This window comes from Catharus ustulatus, chromosome 15 (genome assembly GCF_009819885.2).
Source record: "Catharus ustulatus isolate bCatUst1 chromosome 15, bCatUst1.pri.v2, whole genome shotgun sequence".
NCBI lineage: Eukaryota > Metazoa > Chordata > Aves > Passeriformes > Turdidae > Catharus > Catharus ustulatus.
In genome coordinates this window covers 19,122,878-19,144,187 of record NC_046235.1, presented here as the reverse complement: position 1 = coordinate 19,144,187, position 21,310 = coordinate 19,122,878, and the positions used below count along the sequence as shown (strand labels likewise).

The 21,310-nt window shown below is 53.5% G+C and overlaps 1 protein-coding gene across 3 annotated transcripts in view; it reads left to right on the top strand.

The window, feature by feature from the left end:
* PPP2R2B (protein phosphatase 2 regulatory subunit Bbeta) overlaps window positions 1–21,310 on the top strand; it is a 57,769-nt gene that overhangs the window by 31,085 nt on the left and 5,374 nt on the right. For all 3 annotated transcript variants that reach the window (XM_033072950.1, XM_033072951.1, XM_033072952.1), the window contains 3 exons: window positions 14,364–14,461; window positions 15,776–15,941; window positions 17,203–17,315. In XM_033072950.1, coding sequence (XP_032928841.1) covers window positions 14,364–14,461; window positions 15,776–15,941; window positions 17,203–17,315 — 377 coding nt within the window. The remainder of the gene's footprint in view (window positions 1–14,363; window positions 14,462–15,775; window positions 15,942–17,202; window positions 17,316–21,310) is intronic.

Sequence of the window (21,310 nt, the reverse complement as noted above, 5' to 3'; positions counted from 1 at the left end):
TGGAGATCCAGGTCTGGCTGGTGTCACTTAAAACCCAAATGGCTTTGCAATAATGTCACTGTTCCTGGACTTCCTGCACAGGAGCAGAGGTGCCCACTCCCACACAGCTCCTGCTGCATCTCTATTGACTGGCAGCACTTGGCTAATCGCTTCCTGTAATTAAATTCTCCACTAAGAATAAAGTTAATCTTCTCAGAGCATATAAAACCTGACCTGCAGCCTGAGCAGACAGAAATGCTGCTGTTTATAGGCACCTTTATCCAAGTGTAAAGGGCCCATTCCCAGAGCAGAAGCAATTAGGATAATTAGATATTCCTTGTCCTGAGTCAGGGGTATATAATAATAAACTATAAGTGATTTGGTAGTTTTCTGCTGGAGGGTCCCAGGCTCTTGAGGCTGGAAGGGACCATTTTGGAATTCTTTATGACTCTGGTAAGACACCACTCTGCTCTGCCCTGAGGGCATCGCCACTTCTGCTTGTCAGGGTGCTGGGGCTGCCTGGGGCTTTGTTGGGTTTTAGAGTTTTTTAGATTTGCATTTTCTCTGTTTGATGATACTCAGTAAGTTTGGCAGAGAGAAATGGATGAGACTTTCCCCAACTTTTTTTCTCTTTGTTTACATAAACAGATTAATAAACTAATTGCCCAAATCCTTGCTGGCTGGCAGAAGCATTAAGATTGCTATAGGTCGCTGACTTAAACCATATGGTTTGATCCCAAGGCTTCTTTGGGTTTTTAGAAGAGGTTTAAAAAGTGCCTGTTTGCATCATCTTGAAACATTAACATTCCAAGCACAAATAGTTTTGCATAATTTATTACTCTCGCTGTAGCTTTGCTCATACTCCTAAGTTCAACTTCAAAGTACTGCATCCTCACTCCTCATTATTTATGTACAGCAAAACAAAACAACATTAAGTGCCACCCAGCCATTGCTGTGTTTCATTGGATGGAGAAACTGGGACTTCTTCTGTAGCTGTATCATTTCTGGTTCAATTATTAAGAGCCAAATTCAGAAGGAAGGTAACCTTTCAGCATCCCTTCCTGGAGCACAGACTGATCAAAACCAAGTGCTTATGGAGAGAAAGTTTGTGGTACTCGGAGGATGCCAGGTTCTTGCCATCAGCTGTTTAATTTGGACAATTACAGCACATTTGTCAGTCCCACTTTGATTCAGAGTGAGATCCACTTGCCAGTTCTCACACTGTTTCAGTGCAGCAGCATTTCATCAGCAAACAGGGTCCAATATGACAGGGCTGTTATCGATTCCCCCAGCTTATTTTGTGGTACCCATTACCTTTGCAGTAAATGTTGTATCTGAAATCAGAAACGTGAGTGAAACGTGCAGCAGTGCCCCAGCGAGCCGAGTGCAAGGGAGAACCCAAAAGCAGAGCCCTGGCTCTTTCCTGGGAAGCCTGGAGTGCCACTTGGGCTCCCTGCACGGTCTGGGGTCCAGCCCAGCAGCTCTGCCCCAGCTGATGCCCTGTCACACCCAGCCCTGGCACAGGCTCTCAGTCTGCATTCCTCCCATCGCTGTGAGAGGAAGGTGTCAGCCACTGCACTGGATGGGAGCTGAATAAATCAGTGTGCATGGATCATTGAGCCTCTTTGTTGTAAAACAAATGGCCTGTGGTCAGTTAATCATATAAAGAAACATCTCCCAGACCTCATGGCATTATTCATATTCACTAAATCCTCTGGCAGCTTCATAAACAGAATCTCTGTTAAAATATGGGGAAATTACAATCTGGAACAGTGTTAGAGATGTGGCTGCCACAGACTGTGGGGCAAAAGGAGCAAGAGAACTTTTTTTCTTGCCAAGATCTTGTCTCTCCCCCATCTGAACCATCCCCTTGCCTTCAGCTCACAGATCTCCTTGTGCTGGACACCTGTGTTTGCTGTGTCTGCCAGAATTGTGGGGTGCTGTGGGAGTCCTCAATGGACAGCTCGTGCCCTGGGCTGCTCTGTCCTTGTCCTTGTCCTTGTCCTTGTCCTTGTCCTTGTCCTTGTCCTTGTCCTGTCCTTGTCCTTGTCCTTGTCCTTGTCCTTGGCTGATGGCTCTGGAGCCTTCATCCCCAGTGTCACAGCCCCTGGAGTGGGATGCCTGTGGGTGCCAGCCCTGGGGCCCTGGTCTGGCTCCTCTTGGCATTGCCCCTTCCATGTGATGTGCCCATCTCGGTGCTGATGAATCACCTTTGTTTCCTGCCCTCGTTTCCCCCTGCTGAAGGGGAATGAGTGCTGGAGGGTTGCCTGCTCCGATGGTAACTCCCAAATTCTGTCTGCCCTCTGCTCTGTGGTGAGTGACAGACAAGTGAGAGCAATAGAAAGTCACAGATTCGCTGAGTTCTTTTATCCAGGTTTACCTAATTCTGTGTTAAATGGCTCTGAGGTGGCTCCCAGCCATGTGAACCTGGGCTCTCTGTGCCATGTCCAGAGGGGCAGCTGCCTTCCCATGGCACCTCTTGCCTGGTCTGTGGTCCCTGAACATCCCTTTCTTCTGCTGAAGGCCTGGGATTGATGTCTGTTGCTTTTCCACCATGATTCAAAACAAGCCCCTAACTGTGGTGTCCCAATTTACAGTTCCTGTTTCAAGAAAGTGGCTCTTATGTGTTGCCAGCCCTCAGCACGTTCACTTGTTAAATTATGCACATGCTAATGAAGTGCGAAAATCAGCCAAATAACAACTCTCTGTAATCGCTTGATGTCCCCAGAGCATTGTGACTTTTTTATTTTTATTATTTTATGATTTGTGACCCATTTTGAATCATGTTTCTGCAGGGTGTTCTTCCAACAACTGGGGTTAATTAGTATTTTCACTTTTCCCCCTTCTGAACGAAGCCCAAACGTGCTCACAGCCCACAGTGCAGTTTGTTTTCAGTTCTGAATTAAGTAATGCCTAGATTTCTATCAGGATGGGAAGCAGCTTCCCAGCAGAGCTGTTAAAATCCACACCTTTACCTGCAGCACACACCTGGGCATGTGGCAGGGACTGATCCGTGCTGAGTCCCGCAGGTGCTCTCGCTGCTTTGGGCAAAGCTGCTGCTCCCGGTGCCCGGGCTGTGTCCCCAGCCCTGGGATGGAGCCCTGACAGCAGCAGTGACACCATGGGCTGTGTCCCCAGCCCTGGGATGGAGCCCTGACAGCAGCAGTGACACCATGGGCTGTGTCCCCAGCCCTGGGATGGAGCCCTGACAGCAGCAGTGACACCATGGGCTGTGTCCCCAGCCCTGGGATGGAGCCCTGACAGCAGCAGTGACACCATGGGCTGTGTCCCCAGCCCTGGGATGGAGCCCTGACAGCAGCAGTGACACCATGGGCTGTGTCCCCAGCCCTGGGATGGAGCCCTGACAGCAGCAGTGACACCATGGGCTGTGTCCCCAGCCCTGGGATGGAGCCCTGACAGCAGCAGTGACACCATGGGCTGTGTCCCCAGCCCTGGGAGGGAGCCCTGACAGCAGCAGTGACACCATGGGCTGTGTCCCAGCCCTGGGATGGAGCCCTGACAGCAGCAGTGACACCATGGGCTGTGTCCCAGCCCTGGGATGGAGCCCTGACAGCAGCAGTGACACCATGGGCTGTGTCCCCAGCCCTGGGATGGAGCCCTGACAGCAGCAGTGACACCATGGGCTGTGTCCCCAGATCTGGGATGGAGCCCTGACAGCAGCAGTGACACCATGGGCTGTGTCCCAGCTCTGGGATGGAGCCCTGACAGCAGCAGTGACACCATGGGCTGTGTCCCCAGCCCTGGGATGGAGCCCTGACAGCAGCAGTGACACCATGGGCTGTGTCCCCAGCCCTGGGATGGAGCCCTGACAGCAGCAGTGACACCATGGGCTGTGTCCCCAGCCCTGGGATGGAGCCCTGACAGCAGCAGTGACACCATGGGCTGTGTCCCCAGCCCTGGGATGGAGCCCTGACAGCAGCAGTGACACCATGGGCTGTGTCCCCAGCCCTGGGATGGAGCCCTGACAGCAGCAGTGACACCATGGGCTGAGTCCCAGCCCTGCCCTCCCTGCCTGGCTGTGCCTGCCCCTGTGGCAGGAGGATGAGCGTGGTCATTTGTCAGTGCAGCTGCTGCTCCTCTGCCTGCTCTGAGCTGGTGCCAGATGTTTGGGTGCTGCTTCACCCCCCGAGCTGGGTGGGGGTGAGTGCTCGTGGTACCGACCCCACTTGGTGGCAGAGGCTGTCCCAAAACCCTCAGGCTGTCTCAAAACCCCAGCCTTTCCCAAACCCCTCAGGCTGTCCCAAACTCCTCGAGCTGTCCCAAACCCCCAGCCTTTCCCAACCCCCTCAGGTTGTCCCAAACCCCCCAGCCTTTCCCAAACCCCCAGCCCTTCCCAAATCCCCAGCCTTTCCCAAACCCCCAGCCTTTCCCAAACCCCCAGCCTCCCAGGACACCACCAGGCTCACAAAGGCTTGGCTGGGCTGGCAGTGACTCTCAGGGTCACTGGAGGTCGGTGATGCTGTTTGGTGGGAGCTCTGAGCTAAAGCTGAGTGTGGCTGAGGCAGCTGAGATCTGCTCTACAGCCTTACAAACGGGATCAGTCCTGGTGTGAGAGCACACAGTGCCTTGTCTCTGGGTAAGTATTGCACAGACCGTGGATGGTGTGTAGGAGCAGAGTTGCCCAATGTCAGGTCACATCCAGTTACTTGTTTTTCCCTGATAATGAGAAGGAAAAGAGATGAAGTACCAGCTCTCACCTCACTTTTAGAAGTTTATCACTGCAGCTTTTCAGTGGAAGTTGTTGGGGTTTGTAGAGTTGTGGTGACCATGCTGCTGCAGACACCTCACTGACCCTTTTCCTGCTGCACCCAGCAGCCAAGATCATCTCAGCCCAACAGCTTTGTCAAAAATATTTCCCACTGATCCTGCCTGGGGAAGCACCATGTTCTGGTGTCACAGCCCTGACACCAGAAAAGAGCTTCCAGCAAAGACTTTTAATTCTCTGTGAGAATCAACTTAATTAGATCCCCTCTGAGTGGAAGGGCGTTTTCACTGGATCTAGTGAATGTCCATGCTTCCATCTGGAAGCCTCTAACATCCAGGAATTTATTCCCTGTAACAACAAGGGGTTTGTTTCCATTAAAGATAGATGTATATACAAAATTTGTTATTTTTCAAGAAAAAATATTTGTTATTTACACTTGCAGTTTATAAACAAGTGGTTTTCCCTGTCTGCAACTTACCAGCAGGAGGCAGGAATGCTGCCTTGCCTGCACAGACCTCGGGCCTTCCCCAGGGATTTGGGTGCTTTCTGCACCCCAAGTGGCAAACCCCATAAAGTTCAAAGACAGGCTCATTTATAGCTGCAATCTGCTGCTTCAAGCTGCTGCACAAATCACTTGTAAGCAATTCATTTCAGCGGCTCAGGACGTCACTTAATGAACCCAACCAAATTGAAAGAAAGAAAGTTTAATTAAAATACTGCAAGGAAAATGTCTTGAGACAAGCTCTTCCAGGAGCAGATTGAAAATGATGGCACAGACATCCGGATTCCATGGGAGGAAATGTTAAAGTAGGCAGAAAATACAGGAAAATACAGTTTGTGATGAGTTTTAGAGGGAGCAGATACAGCCTGTGCTGTGGTCTGGCCCCATGCAGGGGCTCTGGGTCAGCCTTGTGAAGGGTTTGTGCCCCAGCAAGGAGCGGTGGGGCCACGGCAGGCAGTGGCACTGAGGAGTGGCCACCTGCCAGGGGTGTCACCGTGCCTTTGTCACTCTGGGAATGGGGACAGTGGCACCAGCTCTGACGGCACCAGGAGGGCAGTGGGGTGTAAGAGTGTGGCTAACAGGAGTGGCTGATAGGCCATGGCACCCCCAGAGAAGGGGTCTGTGGGCAGTGGGCTTGGCTGGGGCAGAGGAGGGGAAATGCTGCTGGCAGAGCACGGTGGTGGCTGATGTCAGTTTGACATTTCCTGTATGCCCAGACAGGTGCTGAGGAGGGGGTGGCACAGCCCAGGGCTCTGGGTGGCACTGCCTGCCCAGCCCCATTGTGCTGCCGTGTCTGTACTCAGCACAGCCCCAGATGTTGGATTAAGCCATCTTTAGCTGATTAAATCCAAAACCGTGCAACAAATGCCAGGGACTGTCTGCACAGCGTTGGTGTGTTTGCTTTCCTGCAGAGCTGGAATTGGAGCGTTAAGAACATTTTTTCAAATGCCCCCACTCTGATGGGCACGGCTTCTGTGGGTGCTTGCTGTGGAGAGGGAGATCCTGGCAGAGAAGGGTCAGTTTTGCCATACAAAAGGTGTTCATATTCCATCAGCCACATTCCCCGTTTGCCTGCCCCTGTTCCCCACCGTGTGTCAGGATCCTGGTGTCTCACTGCTGACCCATTTCTGTTCCAGACCCAGCTGTGTTTCTGTCTCGGTGCCTCCCTGGCAGCTCATTCAGTCCCCTGTGCCCAGGTCTGCCCGTGGGCATCCATCCCTTGGGTCTCCACGTGTGCAGCGTGTTCCGTGATCCTTTGTGGAGCTCGGTGCCAGTTCCTGTGAGAGGCTCCTGTCACAGCAGGTGCACCTTGTGCCTCTCCTGTTCGGCTGAGGGGTTTGTTCCAGGGGCACCAAACTGGAATAATGTGACAGAGAATGACATCAGAGCAAGATGGCAACAAAATTGGGTTGTAAGCTGAAAATAGCTGCTCTACGTGAGAGCAAAGCTTGCTGCTTCTGAATTTTACTCACTTAGCTGACATTTGGGTACTTCTAATTAAAATTTTTTAACAGTCAATAGTTTTTGCTGATCAGCTAACAGATGGCTGCAGCAAGATGACCAGAAAGACAGACTGCATGGCACATGAAGTGTGCTGGAAAGGATCCACGCCCGTGTCTGCACCGACCCTTCCTCTGCAGGAGCAGTCCAGCGTGGGGTGTCATTGAGGGGCTCCTGGGTTTGCAAGGCAACATCCCCAGCACTCAGGTCTGTGCTGAGGGTCAGAGCTGGTGTGCAGCGCTCACCACAGTGCAGCCTTCTGAGAAAAGCAGCTTTTGTGCTCCTGCTGCAGATAAAGATCTTGTAAATACAAAGAGCTCAGCACTGTTGCCATCTGTGAGTTCCTGCTTCCTGTGTCAGATGTTCAGGTTTTTCAGCAACCAGTGATGTGCCTGGAAATTACAGGTTTTCAGAAGGTATTTTGGACCCAGGCCATTTTTTGGGTTGCTCATGCCTTTATGCCCATGTATGAGAAGTGCCCATACCGTTCTGTGGCAGAAATCACTGAAGTTTGTAAAGATTTTAGTGTGGAAAGGGTGGAGGACTTGATCAATGCTCAGCTGCTTTTTACAAAATCTCATTTTTAAGGGTATATTTTGCAGATGGACTTGGGTTTTCCATTACTATTCCTAAGCCCAAATCAGCCATTTTGAGGCGGCTGTGTCTGCTGTGCTGCTAAAGCCTCTTGGCACAGGGATGGCAGCGTAAATCCTGCAGCGAGCCAAGGGACAGAGCGCTTGGATGAGCTGCCTGGAATGCTCTGGCAGTGGGAGCCTGCCCCACAGCCCAGCTCAGCCCAGCCCGGCCCAGCTCAGCTCAGCCCAGCCTAGCCTAGCCCAGCCCAGCCCAGCTCAGCCCAGCTCAGCCCAGCCCAGCTCAGCCCAGCTCAGCCCAGCCCAGCCCAGCCCAGCCCAGCTCAGCCCATCTCAGCTCAGCTCAGCCCAGCTGGGGGAGGCATGGCCATGGGTGCCATAGGTTGTGTTCTCCCTGAAAGCTCCCTTCACTCCCTTTTCTGTGTTGTTGTTCTGCTCCCGTTGATGACCCAGCCCTTCGCACCCCGAGGCTGCACGGTCTCTGCTGGTCCCTCGGGCTCTGCCCTTGCCCACTCCTCTCGTGTGCTTGCCCTGGGCACCTGGGACTGTGAGAGCCTCTGCTCTGTGAGAGTCTCTGTGCTGAACCTTTCCATGGTGTTAAATCCTCCTGACCTCTCCTTTCCAGGAGTTCAGTAAATGACACCTGGCTGGGATGGTGGAGTGATGTGAATTCACGTTCTTGCACGCTGGCACTCTGAGATGGGTGCTCTGGTGGGGGACATGGGGGCTGCTGCCAGATGGGAGCTTCTTTCCTCTAGGCTGGGTGGCACGAAATCACTCTTTGCAGTAACAAGGGCAGAGAAATTTGGAATGTGCCAGTATTTTTAGCTCTTCAATCTAGGAGAGTTATTCCATTTTGGGGAAGAGGAGCAGCTGCTGCTGGCTCTGCAGCATCCAGTCCTGGTGACAAGGAGCCGTGCCACGCCGTGCTGAGCTGTGCCGTGCCGTGCCGTGCCATGCCATGCCAAGGTTTGCTGTGCTCGCCTTCATGGTGTCAGCAAGCCATGGTGTTCCAGGGCATTTTGCTGATGCTCTAGATCCTTACTGGGCTTAATGCAGTGGAATTGATTTCTGTTCCTCAGGCTATCATTCATCTCAGCAGGGGATAATCAATGCTGATCAATCTTGTGATTTTGCATGCCATTAGATTGCAGTTTAACCTCTGCTGTCCTCTGCCCTCCCACCTCACTCCCCCCTGCCGTGGACCACACAGTTTGGGGCAGGATTGATGGCCCAGGCTCCCCACACCGTCACTGAGGTCAGACCTGGGACTCCTCCCTGAGAGGCTGAGGTTGTGCTGCAGTGTTCAATTGTAATTCTAAAGTTTGTGTCCTTCTCAAACCCCGTTCTGAGCTCAGGGTCCGTCTGCCGTGTGTGGTGGGATGCACTGAGACCTGCACAGGGGATCTCTGACTGGACTTGTGCTCTGTCTCTCCCATTTGCACACATTCCCTCCATCAGCCTCTTAATTTTTCATTACCTCTTTTGTGCTTTCTTCATCCACTGGAGCGGTTTCAGATGTAGGTTTTGTTCTCAAAACCCCCTCATGTCCCACTTGCCTTCTCCCTCCCGGGCAAGCAGCAGCCAGGGAGTGCCCACTGTGCCGTGGTTTGCTGTGCTCCCACCCAGGGCACATCTCTGTCTGCCTGGCAAACCTGCAGCCTTCCCCCTCCGGAGGGCTCTGATGGGGGGTGAGGGACATGGCTGTGGTGAGTTATTATCCCACACTGATCAGTATTAAACTCGGCTTGGTAACTCAGCCTGGGATTTGAATGATCTAAATCCTTCCTTTGGCAGCCTGGTTCGCTGTTATTTATGGTGCTTCCCAATTTACTATCATCTGCAGTTGGAGGCTTTGTGTGTGGTGCTGTCCACGAGTGATTTATGGGCTCAGTGAGGAGAGCAGGGTCCAGAGCTGTGTCCCAGGAACGGCCTCAGGCTGGGCCAGGGGAGCCTCAGGTGGACATTGGGAACAATTCCTTCCCTGAAAGGGCTGAGCAGCCCTGGCACAGGCTGCAGTGAGGGAGTCACCATCCCCAGAGGGATTTAACAGAACTATTGGTGTGGCACTTGGGGACTGGGGTTAGTGGTGACCTGGACAATGCTGGGGAATGGTTGGATTCAATTTTAGAGGGTTTCCAGCCCAAATGATTCCATGATGGTGTGTGGTCCCAAAGGAGGCATTTTCCCTGGGACAGCAGCAGAGCCCCTGGCAGGGCTGGGGGCACGCTGTGCCCAGGGGGTGAGCCAGGGCTGTCCCTGCCACCATGCAGTGGCCTGGGCTCACGGGCAGGGCTGGGGTCACCCTGTGTCCATCAGGAGTGACCTGTGCTCCTGGCACAGGCGTTGGCACGCGTGTGGTGTCCTGTGTGGGACACGTGTGGTGTCCTGTGACCTCCCCACCAGGACAGCAGGGACCAGGGCCCTCCTGCATGGAGCTGCAGCTGCAGCTGGAGCAGATGGGATGTGCCAGGAGCAGGGATGATGTGCATGAGAGAAGGCATGCTCTGGGAGCAAGGACAAGATCTTGGGATGCTCCAGGAGTGAGGATGATGTTCCTAGAGGCTCCAGGAGCAGGGATGATGTGCCTGGAGGCTCCAGGGGTGAGGATGATGTGCCTGGAGGCTCCAGGGGTGAGGATGATGTGCCTGGAGGCTCCAGGAGCAGGGATGATGTGCCTGGGAGCTCCAGGAGTGAGGATGATGTGCCTGGAGCTCCAGGAGTGAGGATGATGTGCCTGGAGCTCCAGAAGCAGGGATGATGTGCCTAGAGGCTCCAGGAGCAGGGATGATGTGCCTGGAGGCTCCAGGGGTGAGGATGATGTGCCTGGAGGCTCCAGGAGCAGGGATGATGTGCCTGGGAGCTCCAGGAGTGAGGATGATGTGCCTGGAGCTCCAGGAGTGAGGATGATGTGCCTGAGAGCTCCAGGAGTGGGGATGATGTGCCTGGAGCTACAGGAGCAGGGATGATGTGCCTGGGGGCTCCAGGAGCAGGGATGATGTGCCTGGAGGCTCCAGGAGTGAGGATGATGTGCTGGGATGCTCCAGAAGCAGGGATGATGTGCCTGGAGCTACAGGAGTGAGGATGATGTGCTGGGATGCTCCAGGAGCAGGGATGATGTGCCTGGAGCTACAGGAGTGAGGATGATGTGCCTGGAGCTACAGGAGCAGGGATGATGTGCCTGGGGGCTCCAGGAGCAGGGATGATGTGCCTGGGGGCTCCAGGAGTGGGGATGAGACACCCAGACCTGCCCTGGTGGCAGGAGGAGAGGGGTGGCCGTGTGGGCAGCTCAGGCTGCAGATCAGGGATCCAGCTCTCAGCACTGCCTGCAGCATCCCTAGTTTATCTTCTTTCCTTTTAATACCAGATTCATTCCCTGCTCCTGGCAGGGAGCATGCCTTCCTCCACGCTGGGAGAGGGGGAGGGGGGTGTGTTGTAGTTTCCCATTTTTCTGATAAAACTGTATCGCTACGGCGGAAATCAAATCCCATCCTGGATATTTTTAGCACGAGAGCGTGAAGGCGCAGAGATGCCGAGGGAAGGGAGGATGGGCGGGGAGGGAGGACGGCGGGCTGGGTCTCCATGGAAACTGTTTGCTTTAAATTCCCGCATTGGGGCACTGAGTGTGTAGGAGGTGATGAAGGAAATGAAAAAGCAAAAAAGAAGCAAGGTTTTTTCCTTTCTGTTGTCACAAAACTGCTGAAGGACCCTTGGGAGAAATGGGGATGAATTACTGATCACCTCAGGACGAGTCCATGAGCACCCTCACTGGTACCTGCTGCCTCTGGGTGCAGGTGGGGCTGACTCTGGTTTGCTCAGAGACACCTTTGGGATGGAGCTGTGCCACTCTGTGCTCCTGAGCTGTTTCCTCCCTGGGACTGCCCCTCTGGGTGTTCCTCTGTGCCAGGCTGCTGTTACTGCCCAGAGCCAGAGCCCAGACCGTGGGCACTGCGAAATGATGCTCCTGTCAGCCCTGCTGGATTTGGGCTTGGGAGACACTTCTACTCAGAAGAGGTTTTTTAATATTTAACATATGAAAGGTGCTGCTAGCCAGGCTCTGTTGGTGTCCTTGCCTGATCCTGATGATGGGCATGAGTAAACAGCAGGTCTGGGAGGGTCTGAGGACCTGAGACCCCCTTCCCTGTGGGTGCAGTGTGAATGGGCTGGGGTGGCACAAAGGTGCCCTGGTGTCTCAGCCCACGGCCCTGCTCCCAGGCTGATGCATTAGATCATGTCTGAAAAATGCCTCACTGCAGCACACAAAGTTATTTTTAATTCATTGAAAAGGGAGCGACCTAAAATCGGCAGCTGGTAATGGAGAGGATTAAATAGAGCAAAACAGTATATTTCAACTGAGTAATTTTAGAAGGAAGCAGTGTGTCCCATTCTGAGGTGTATGTTAGCACTGCCCAGCCATAGCCAGAGTCCCCTGGCTGCTGGAGCAGCAGTTCCCAGCCTGTTCCCAGCGTCCAGGTGACATCTCAGTGACACCAGCCTCAGCCCTGGCATTGCAGGGATGCTCTCCAGCGTGGGGGCACATGCTGCAGGAATGAGAACCTCTGTGTGAGCCAGGCTTGAGCTGGAGCTGCTGAGCCAGGCTTGGTGCAAAACACAGAATTTCACTGCTGGAAGGTGTCTGACTTTGCTCTGGCTCCTGTCAGCAGCTGTGGCTGCAGTTACCTGTGGGAACAGGAGGCTGCTGTGGGTTGGCTTCCCAGGGATGTGTTTGTTCTCATGTGTGTTAGCCCCAACAGCCATTCCATGGAATTGCAGTTAGGCTCTGGTTCTGCAGGGCTGTCACAGGCTGTAGGGAGGTGGATTGGTTCCAGCAGCGCAGATGGAATTTGCCCTGTCCCAGTGTCCTCCCCAGCCTCTAACAGGTGTTAAAAATGCCTGTTTAAAAAATTTCTGCCCTTTGGGAGGAATTTGCTGCACGTGGGGCTTGTGCAACCTTGCTAAATGGGAATTATATTTAACCAATAGTTCAGGTCCAAACAAGAGAGAAGAGCAGGTGATCTGAAGAAGTTCAGAATCCATTCCACAACTTTAACTCCCAAAGACTGAGATCTTTGCCAGGTGCTGCCCACGCCCGGCTGCAGACCTCCCCACCTGTGTGAGCAGCACTCCTGAGCCTTCCTGAGTGCTGGCAGTGGGGTGAAACCCTTCCTGGTGTGTTCTGGCCACGATAGCCACAGGGCATGTGAGGGAATGAAGCGTTTTGTCTTGGGGCTCTCTAGCCCAGTGCCAGCCAGTGCAGCCCTGTTTGCCTGTGGGCAGTGGTGTGTGCTGGTGTGTGTGGTGTGTGTTGGTGTGTGCTGATGTGTGTTGGTGTGTGCTGGTGTGTTCTGGTGTGTGTGGTGTGTGCTGGTGTGTTCTGGTGTGTTCTGGTGTGTGTGGTGTGCACTGGTGTGTGCTGGTGTGTGTTGGTGTGTGTTGGTGTGTTCTGGTGTGCACTGGTGTATTCTGGTGTGTGTTGGTGTGTTCTAGTGTGTGCTGGTGTGTGCTGGTGTGTGTGGAAGCAGCAGTGTTTTGGTGAGCAGTGTTTTGGTGAGCAGTGCTTTGGTGAGCAGTGCTTTGGTGAGCAGTGCTTTGGTGAGCAGTGCTTTGGTGAGTTCCACACTGCCAGCACAGGTTGGCAGTGTTCTGTTCTGACTCTCTGCTCTGCCTGGAGCCCTGGCTCAGGGATGCTGTCTGGGACACAGAGGAGCTGTTCTGGGGGAGCTGTGGGAGGGGGCTCTGGGGGGCCTTGTCTGGGTGATGCCACAGCAGGGGCTGTGTTTGCTGGGTGCTGTCTGGGCTGGCATCCTGACATCACAACACAGAACCCCAGTGGTGTTCCGAGTTGCACCAGGAGCTTGGGTCAGTTGCTGCATTTTATCTTTTCTCGTTTGCTGAGGCAGCTTTCTAGTCTGTATCTGGGATAAAACTCATGGGGAGCGAGAGGAGACAGCTCAGGTTGTGTTTCTGGGTTTCTCTCCTGTCACACACCAGAGCTGACACGCAGGAGGAGCCACAGCAGGGCTGGGAGGGCTCTGAGTGCCATGGGCTGTGAGCACAGGCAGTGTCTGCAGCCTGTGCTGCCCCTGCCCTGGGCTGCACAGGTGAGAAGGGCAGGAGTGCAAGGGGCAGGAGAGAGCTGGCAGCTGTGCTGTTCCTCACAGGATCCATCCTGCACCCAGTGCTCGGGCTCCAGGGCTGAGCCATTCTCCAGTTCCCAGCTCCGTGCTGAGGAGCGCGGCTCCCCAGGCACTGGGTGAGCACCAGTTGGGCAGTAATTGCCGTGGAATTAACCTCTGACACTCTTCTAAAAATAGGCCAAATAAATCCAATCATTAGCAGCTCCCATGCGTTGCCTCAAGGGTAAACAATGCAGATTAAAGCGTTTGCAGTTACAGGTCTCTGTGTCCCCTGGCTTCTCCTGCCACTGAGCCCAGGGCCCTGGATGGATGTGGGGAAGGGCAGTGGGGTGAGTGCAGTGGATTTTCAGCTGATAGAAGGTGGAGAGGCATCACTTTAATTTGCCTTGGTGGGTGATGGTACCTGCCCATTTCCTCTGCAAAGCTGCAATGTAAGTGTGGTCACCTGAGCTGTCCCATCAGCCAGGGTGAGGTGAGGTGCTGGGGGCACCAAGCCCTCCCCAGGTCCCAGGAACTGATTGTATCACCCCCGTGGTGCTGGCAGCTCCCCAAGGGATGAGAGGAGTGTGCTGTGCCGTGCTGTGCCATGCTGTGCCATGCTGCCCAGCCTGTGCCCTTGCTGCTGACAGTACCCTCAGGCTGCATTTAGAACAGGCACAGTACCTGGAAATCAGGTTCCCACTGGAGCTGGTGCTGGGGCACAGGCCAGGGCAGGGAGCAGGAGCACCAGGCAGGTCTGGGCTCATGACAGCACAGTTCCAAAATGCCCAGCCCGTTTAGTGTCAGAGATGATAAAAAAATGGATTTGTGGAGATGCCACAGGGCACAGAGCACCGGGGGGTGTAGCTGTACATGGTGCTTTCTGGATGCCTGTGGAACTCAGCCTTAAGCAGTTACTTAAATTATCTTTGTCTTCTCTTTACCAGCTGACATCATCTCCACAGTTGAGTTCAACCACACTGGAGAGTTACTGGCAACAGGGGACAAGGGGGGCCGGGTTGTAATATTTCAGCGTGAGCAGGAGGTAAGTGCCAGTGAATGCAAAATGCCCATTTCATCCTTTTAAGAGAAGCATCCTGCTGTTCCCTAATCTGCCTGTGTCACTCCTAAGCTCAGGGCTTTCCCGGCATACTATGAGCTGAAAATCAGCTATTAACATCAGCAGGGGCAGATTTCCTCCTGCCTAACACCTTCCAAACATTGCACTGCCTGCATTCCTCTGCTCCAGGTGTACTAGGGATCAGGCAGCACACCTGAGTGTGTGACAGGTCACATCTGAGTGTGTGACAAGTGTCATCTCCCATCTTGGACATGACACCACCCCAAGCACCCCTCCTACTACCCAAATTCTGGACAGTGTAGATGGTTGCAACAATTTGTTTCCTTTCCCAAACTTTGCCCAGGAAGTGTTAGCAAATAAGCATTTGGAAGCTGGAGGTTGTGCCTGCTGGGGAAGTTTGTGTCTGGCCCTCAGCATGGCCCTGCGCTGGCGGGCACCTGGCCAGCCTGGCTGGGGGAGCTGTGCCAGCTCCTGCTGCCTGGGATGGTCCCCAGCATTCCCAAAGCTGTCCCAGTGAGCTGCTCTGGCCTGAGCCAGCGAGACCTGTCCTCAGCTGTGCTGGAGGAAAGCATCAGACCTGGGCATGAGACACGTCACGGTCTGACGATGGTTTTAAATTGTTCTCAAAGTTAAAGCTTTAAAATTATTTCTATATATGCTGAAGAGAACTCAGTGTTTAACCATCATATGTGTAGATACTTCATCAGCTTTTCCAGCACTGTTTTGTTTCTCTTTTTCCTCTCATTTCGTTATTCTACTGCCTTTCTTGAACCTTAAGCCTATAGTACATCACTGTGAATGTACTGACTCAGCTCCTGCTCAAGGGGACATGGGGGGCTTCACCCACCCACCCAAAACAAGGCTGCCCATCCTGCACCAGCAGCTCTTCTGTGGCTGGGTTCAGCACCTGGCAGAGCTGGCGCTGGGTCCCAGCCATTCACCAGGGACAGACAGATGGATGGGATCCCTTCCTGCTACAATCCCTCTCACTACCACTCTGTTTCCCCACATTTCCCTCTCCATTCCGGCTCCATTCCCTCTCCATTCCCTCTCCATATTCTCTCCATTCCCTCTCCATATTCTCTCCATTCCCTCTCCATATTCTCTCCATTCCCTCTCCATTCCCTCTCCATTCCCTCTCCATTCCCTCTCCATTCTGGCTCTGTTTCCTCTCCATTCCCACGGAGCACACCAGCAGCTGTGGTGCCAGCAGAGGCTGTGCCCGGGCACTCAGCCCAGAGCTGCCAACACCTTCAGCTGCTCCCTGTCCCTCTGCAGAGCAAGAACCAGCCCCACCGCAGGGGAGAGTACAATGTCTACAGCACCTTCCAGAGCCACGAGCCGGAGTTTGATTACCTGAAGAGCCTGGAGATTGAGGAGAAGATCAATAAGATCCGATGGCTGCCGCAGCAGAACGCGGCGTATTTCCTGCTCTCCACCAACGGTGCGTGCCCAGGCTCGCTGGGCTCCCACCACCAGGCAGGGTCTTGCCTGGGGTGATCCTTTGGGGAAATCTTGGTTAGAAACCCTCCCTGCAGGTGTCCTGGGGGAATGGGTCTGGCAAAGCTCAATCCCTGTGCACCAGGTGTATCCCATGGCAGCCCCTCCCTTTGAGAAGAGAGGGAGGCTTCTGCCCTGCCAACAAATTATATTTTTTATTTTCAGGATCCTGGGAATTTATTTTTTTAAGACAAAACTGCAGGTGTTTTGTTTTAGTTTGCAGTTGTGTTTGGCTCAGCAGTTCCATGTTATGTTCCGATAAATATCACGAGGATATAGGAATATTATTTGGGATGAATGGGACCTTAAGATGAATGTGACTTAATTACTTCAGGGGAAAAGGAGGGGTCTAATTATCTTCCATAGCCAACTTACTTTGTGTTATAGAATTGACTCTATTGATCATTGTAATAAAATTCGAAGACTTATTAAACTCGTTTGGGGGAGAATCATTGAAATGCAATGAAGATTAATTATACAGCATAATGTTCTGTTAATTGATTTTTTAAATAGTTTTTTGATTAACAGGGATATTACCCTTCCATTTGGGTGGTGTTCCATATGCAGGCAGGTTATCAAAACAATTACTTTGGAAATACTCCTGTGTTATGCTTTCTTTTTGTTCTTACTGTTACACTAATATTTAATAGTGAACCCCCCAAATTGAGCATGTTAATAAGAACAAAATTAATTGGCACTGCTTTGGAGTTGCTGTGTAAGAGAGAAAATGAAGATGGATGATGGGGTTTTGTATGAAACCTGGTGGAAGTGATGATAAACTATGGATGGAGTCCCTGCCAGGAGGGAGTGAAGAAAACACCATTATTGAGAATAACCCCCATGCTCCTGGTGTTCTTTCTGTGGGGCTCTGTGGGGTGGGATGCTGGGAGGAGACAGGAGCTGGGGAGGTGGAAGTGCCTTTGGTGCTGTGAGAGCTGGGCTCTGCACAGTTCTGGATGGGGATGTCAGCATGAGTGAACTCCAGACACCCGGCCATGTCCGAGGAGTGTCCAGGCCGGTGTGTCCTGCCCGTGCCTGCTGCTCTGCAGGGCTGGGCACCAGCAGCTCCCTGGGGCACAGGTACCTCTCCCAGCACTTCCAGCACTGGGGGACACTGGAGGCTTTTCCAGCCCGTGTGGCCCTGGCACATCCATCAGTGGGTGGCTCAGGGAGCAGCACCTTGATGCTCTCCTCTCCTTCCCCAGATAAGACTGTGAAGCTCTGGAAGGTCAGCGAGCGGGACAAGAGACCAGAGGGATACAACCTCAAGGATGAGGACGGGCGTCTCCGAGACCCCTCCATGATCACCGTGCTGCGGGTGAGTGTGGGCGACCCTGGGGGCTGAGGAGCTGCTCCCTGCAGGGTCCGGGGTGAGACTTGCTGCTGGTGTCACCCGAGTGCCGTGGCACCTGCAGTGCCATCCTGCCGTGGCTGGTGTTGAAGGGCTCCTTGTACCAAAGGCTGGTGCTGAGAGTGGCACATGGGCACAGCAGTGGATGAGGGAGCTGTGCTGGTGGTGGTGCTGGGCAGAGGTGCTGCCAGCTCTGTGCTGTGTCCCTTGCCTGGTACCCAGTGCCACAGTGTGCAGGGAGGAGGCAGGGCAGGAGCTCTCCCAGCTTGGAGCATTCCCAAATGTAGCTGCTGCTGTAGGAGCAGGAGTACTCCTTCCAAACGAGTTTTCCTCCTGGTCATTATATTAATCAGACCAGACCAACTTGTAATTTATTAACACCGTGTCCGAATTTGCATTTTGAGTACTTGTGGGTTTTATATTTATACATACGAAGTTGTTACTATGATTGTGCATGCCTCACTTTGTGGGTCCCACTTCCATTGTGCATGAAGCCATCGAACAGGGCAGTTAATTCTTGTCTCTGTCATCAGGACTGCTCCTGGTGACTGGCAGCGTTTTTCTCTACAGAGCAAGAGAGCATTTACTTCATGTAGATGTGTATCTGCTGTTATGTTTCAGGCAGCATTTCCAGCCTAACACACTGATACCTGACAGCCTGTTGGAGAGGTGCTGTGTGGCTGGAGGTGCTGGGTGCTGTGTGCCTGGAGGTGTTGGGTGCTGTGTGCCTGGAGCAGCTGGGTGCTGTGTGCCTGGAGCAGTTGGGTGCTGTGTGCCTGGAGCAGCTGGGTGCTGTGTGCCTGGAGCAGCTGGGTGCTGTGTGCCTGGAGCTGCTGGGTGCTGTGTGCCTGGAGGTGCTGGGTGCTGTGTGCCTGGAGCAGCTCAGTGCTGTATGCCTGGAGGTGCTGGGTGCTGTGTGCCTGGAGCAGCTCGGTGCTGTGTGCCTGGAGCAGCTCGGTGCTGTGTGCCTGGAGCAGCTCAGTGCTGTGTGCCTGGAGGTGCTGGGTGCTGTGTGCCTGGAGCAGCTCAGTGCTGTGTGCCTGGAGCTGCAGCTCAGTGCTGTGTGCCTGGAGCAGCTCAGTGCTGTGTGCCTGGAGGTGCTGGGTGCTGTGTGCCTGGAGCAGCTCGGTGCTGTGTGCCTGGAGCAGCTCGGTGCTGTGTGCCTGGAGCACCTCGGTGCTGTGTACCTGGAGGTGCTGGGTGCTGTGTGCCTGGAGGTGCTCAGTGCTGTGTGCCTGGAGGTGCTCAGTGCTGTGTGCCTGGAGGTGCTCAGTGCTGTGTGCCTGGCGCAGCTCAGTGCTGTGTGCCTGGAGCAGCTCAGTGCTGTGTGCCTGGCGCAGCTCAGTGCTGTGTGCCTGGAGCAGCTCGGTGCTCTGTGCCTGGAGGTGCTGGGTGCTGTGTGCCTGGAGCAGCTCGGTGCTGTGTGCCTGGAGCAGCTCAGTGCTGTGTGCCTGGAGGTGCTCGGTGCTGTGTGCCTGGAGGTGCTCGGTGCTGTGTGCCTGGAGGTGCTGGGTGCTGTGTGCCTGGAGCAGCTCAGTGCTGTGTGCCTGGAGGTGCTGGGTGCTGTGTGCCTGGAGCTGCAGCTGTTTGGTGTCTGCCTCTGCTCTGGGGTCAGGCACTGCCTTTCCTGCTCCTGCAGAGGCACAGGGCACTGGGAGGTCAAACACGTTTTAAATGCTCGGTGTGCTGCTTATTGGTCTCTGCTGTGCAGTGCCTGTGGTCCCTGAGGACAGAAGATTAAGGAATCTTCCACCAGCCTCATCTGATCTAATGTTTTGATAGTTTTACTCAGACAGATATTTACATAGCTGTAACCGTTTTCTGCAGCTTGGTGTAAATCTGACGTGTAATTGTCCTGTGATGGGTGTGCTTTAAATTAAACCCACATCCATCCATGGTTTAATTTTCAACCACAGACAAGTGAAAAAGGGTTTTAAATGCACCTTGCTGCCATAATTTCTCACCCATTTGGTTTAATGGTTTAAATGCACTTGATGAGCATCATCCTCTGAGGGATTTCTAACCCACATAGTGCAAAAGGAATATTTAACTCTGCTCAGGCTGCGCAGGGAGGTGTTTACTGTCATTGGAAGAGCTCTGCTGATTTGAATTGTCCCCAGTGTAATATCTGCAGCCCTTTGACCTTGTGTAACTGCCTCGGTGTGCTCCCAAATACCACTGCATCTGCTCTTGGGATGTGTGTAGGAGATAATGAACACAGCTGATGTCCAGAGCTTAAACCTTTTCAAAGAGAGGATGTGTTTGCCGTGGTGCCTCACAGTGCAGGGCAGTCTGGGGTGACACTGCTGTGCTGCTGGTGGGAGGCTGCAGTGGGCAGGTCATTGTGTGCCTGTTGGTGCTTGTGACTGTCACAGAGCCCTCTCTTAAGAGCTGCCACTTCACTCTCTCTGTTCCAGCAAATTCCATCATAAATCCTGCTGTGTGTCTCCCATTTTGCCAAAGCACTCCGATTTCTTGGCCCCTGTGCAGTTTCCCAGGGAGGCTGTGCTGTGCCCCAGTGCATCTGATTCCCTGACTGCAGTCCCAAAGTGGCTGTGATGGAGATGCCTTGGAGGAGCTCTGGGGTGCTGCTGCCGCCTTTCTGCCTCTTTTCCTTGTACACATTCTGTGGAACGTTTCAGTGACAAGGCAGGGACAAGAGCTGGGAGCGGCAGCTCCATCAGGATGAGCAGTGAGGCAGCAGCTGTGTCCTCCTGTAGGAAGATCCCTTCTGATGTCACAGGGCAGGTCAAATGTGACAAAATTCTGAGCAGTATGAAGTTGTCAGTCTGCCATGAAAATAGTGTTTGATGCTCATTTAATGCAGAATGCTGAGTTTGAGGTGGCACTGGGCAGTCACAAAATGTAACTTATGTAGGTAGGAATTGAATGCTGGGGAGCATGCCTGGAGGAGCTCAGCTGCTGGAGGAGCTGAGCCGCTGGGGCAGGCTGAAAACTCCCTGGATTTATCCCTGAGCACTTGCTCTGCTCCCTGATTTGCCAGGGACCGGATTACAGTTTCCTTCTTGGACACTCAAGGCTGGGGTCAATCCGAGCTTCAGCTTGACTAATCCCACTTGGGCAAATCCTGTGGAGCAGCTGAGCTCTGGCCCTGCTGGTGTGGAGCAGGGGCTGGGCTGGGGAGTGGAGCTCGTGGTTGCCCACTGTGCTGGACTGGCACTGGTCTGGCACTGCCGCTGCTCAGCTGTCACCAGAGGGGACAGAGTGTGTCCTGCTGTAGATGGAAATGCTCTCCCCCTGTGCCAGTTCAGAGCCTGGCTGGTCAAGGTGAGCACAGTGGTGCCCATCAGCAGGCAGGGTAAGCTGCCTGTGGCCAGCTCTGTCACACTTGTCAGGTAACCACAGAGCTAAAAGTAGGAATCAAAATTAAGACTTTGTTGTAAATGAAAAGTGTCTGGCATTGCCCCCCTTCCTGAAAAGAGAAAGTAATTGAATTCATTAGTGTTTATTTTCTTTGACAGTGTCTTTCTGTGTACTTGATGCGCTTTGTTACACTGGATTACCATTTAATAATGGGTGTGTGACACCAGAGCCTGCCCTGAGGTGGGCTCTGGAGCTGGCACAGGGATGGATGCACAAAGAGGTCCCTGCTGTTCAGGATTGTTGTGGCACTACTGATTGATCTGGATGGGCTGGGCAGAGCCTGACTTGGCTTGTGCCTGCTTCAAAAAACCACAAGAAGCAGTCCCAGTGGCTGTCACATTGCCCCATTTGTTGGTGTCTGGGCAGCTGCTCCCCTTGGCTGTCCTGAGCCAGGGTCCCCTGTGCTGCAGGATCCCTGTGCTGCTGTTGGGGAACAAGCTCAGCTTCTGCTCCTGGCAAATTCCTGCTCCTGCCTCAAAGCTTCAGTGCTTTCGGGGTTAAATCCTCATTGCTGATACCCTTAAGCAGGAGCTTGCAGCATGTGAGCACGTTGCTTTCCATATTTCAGTGCAGATTCT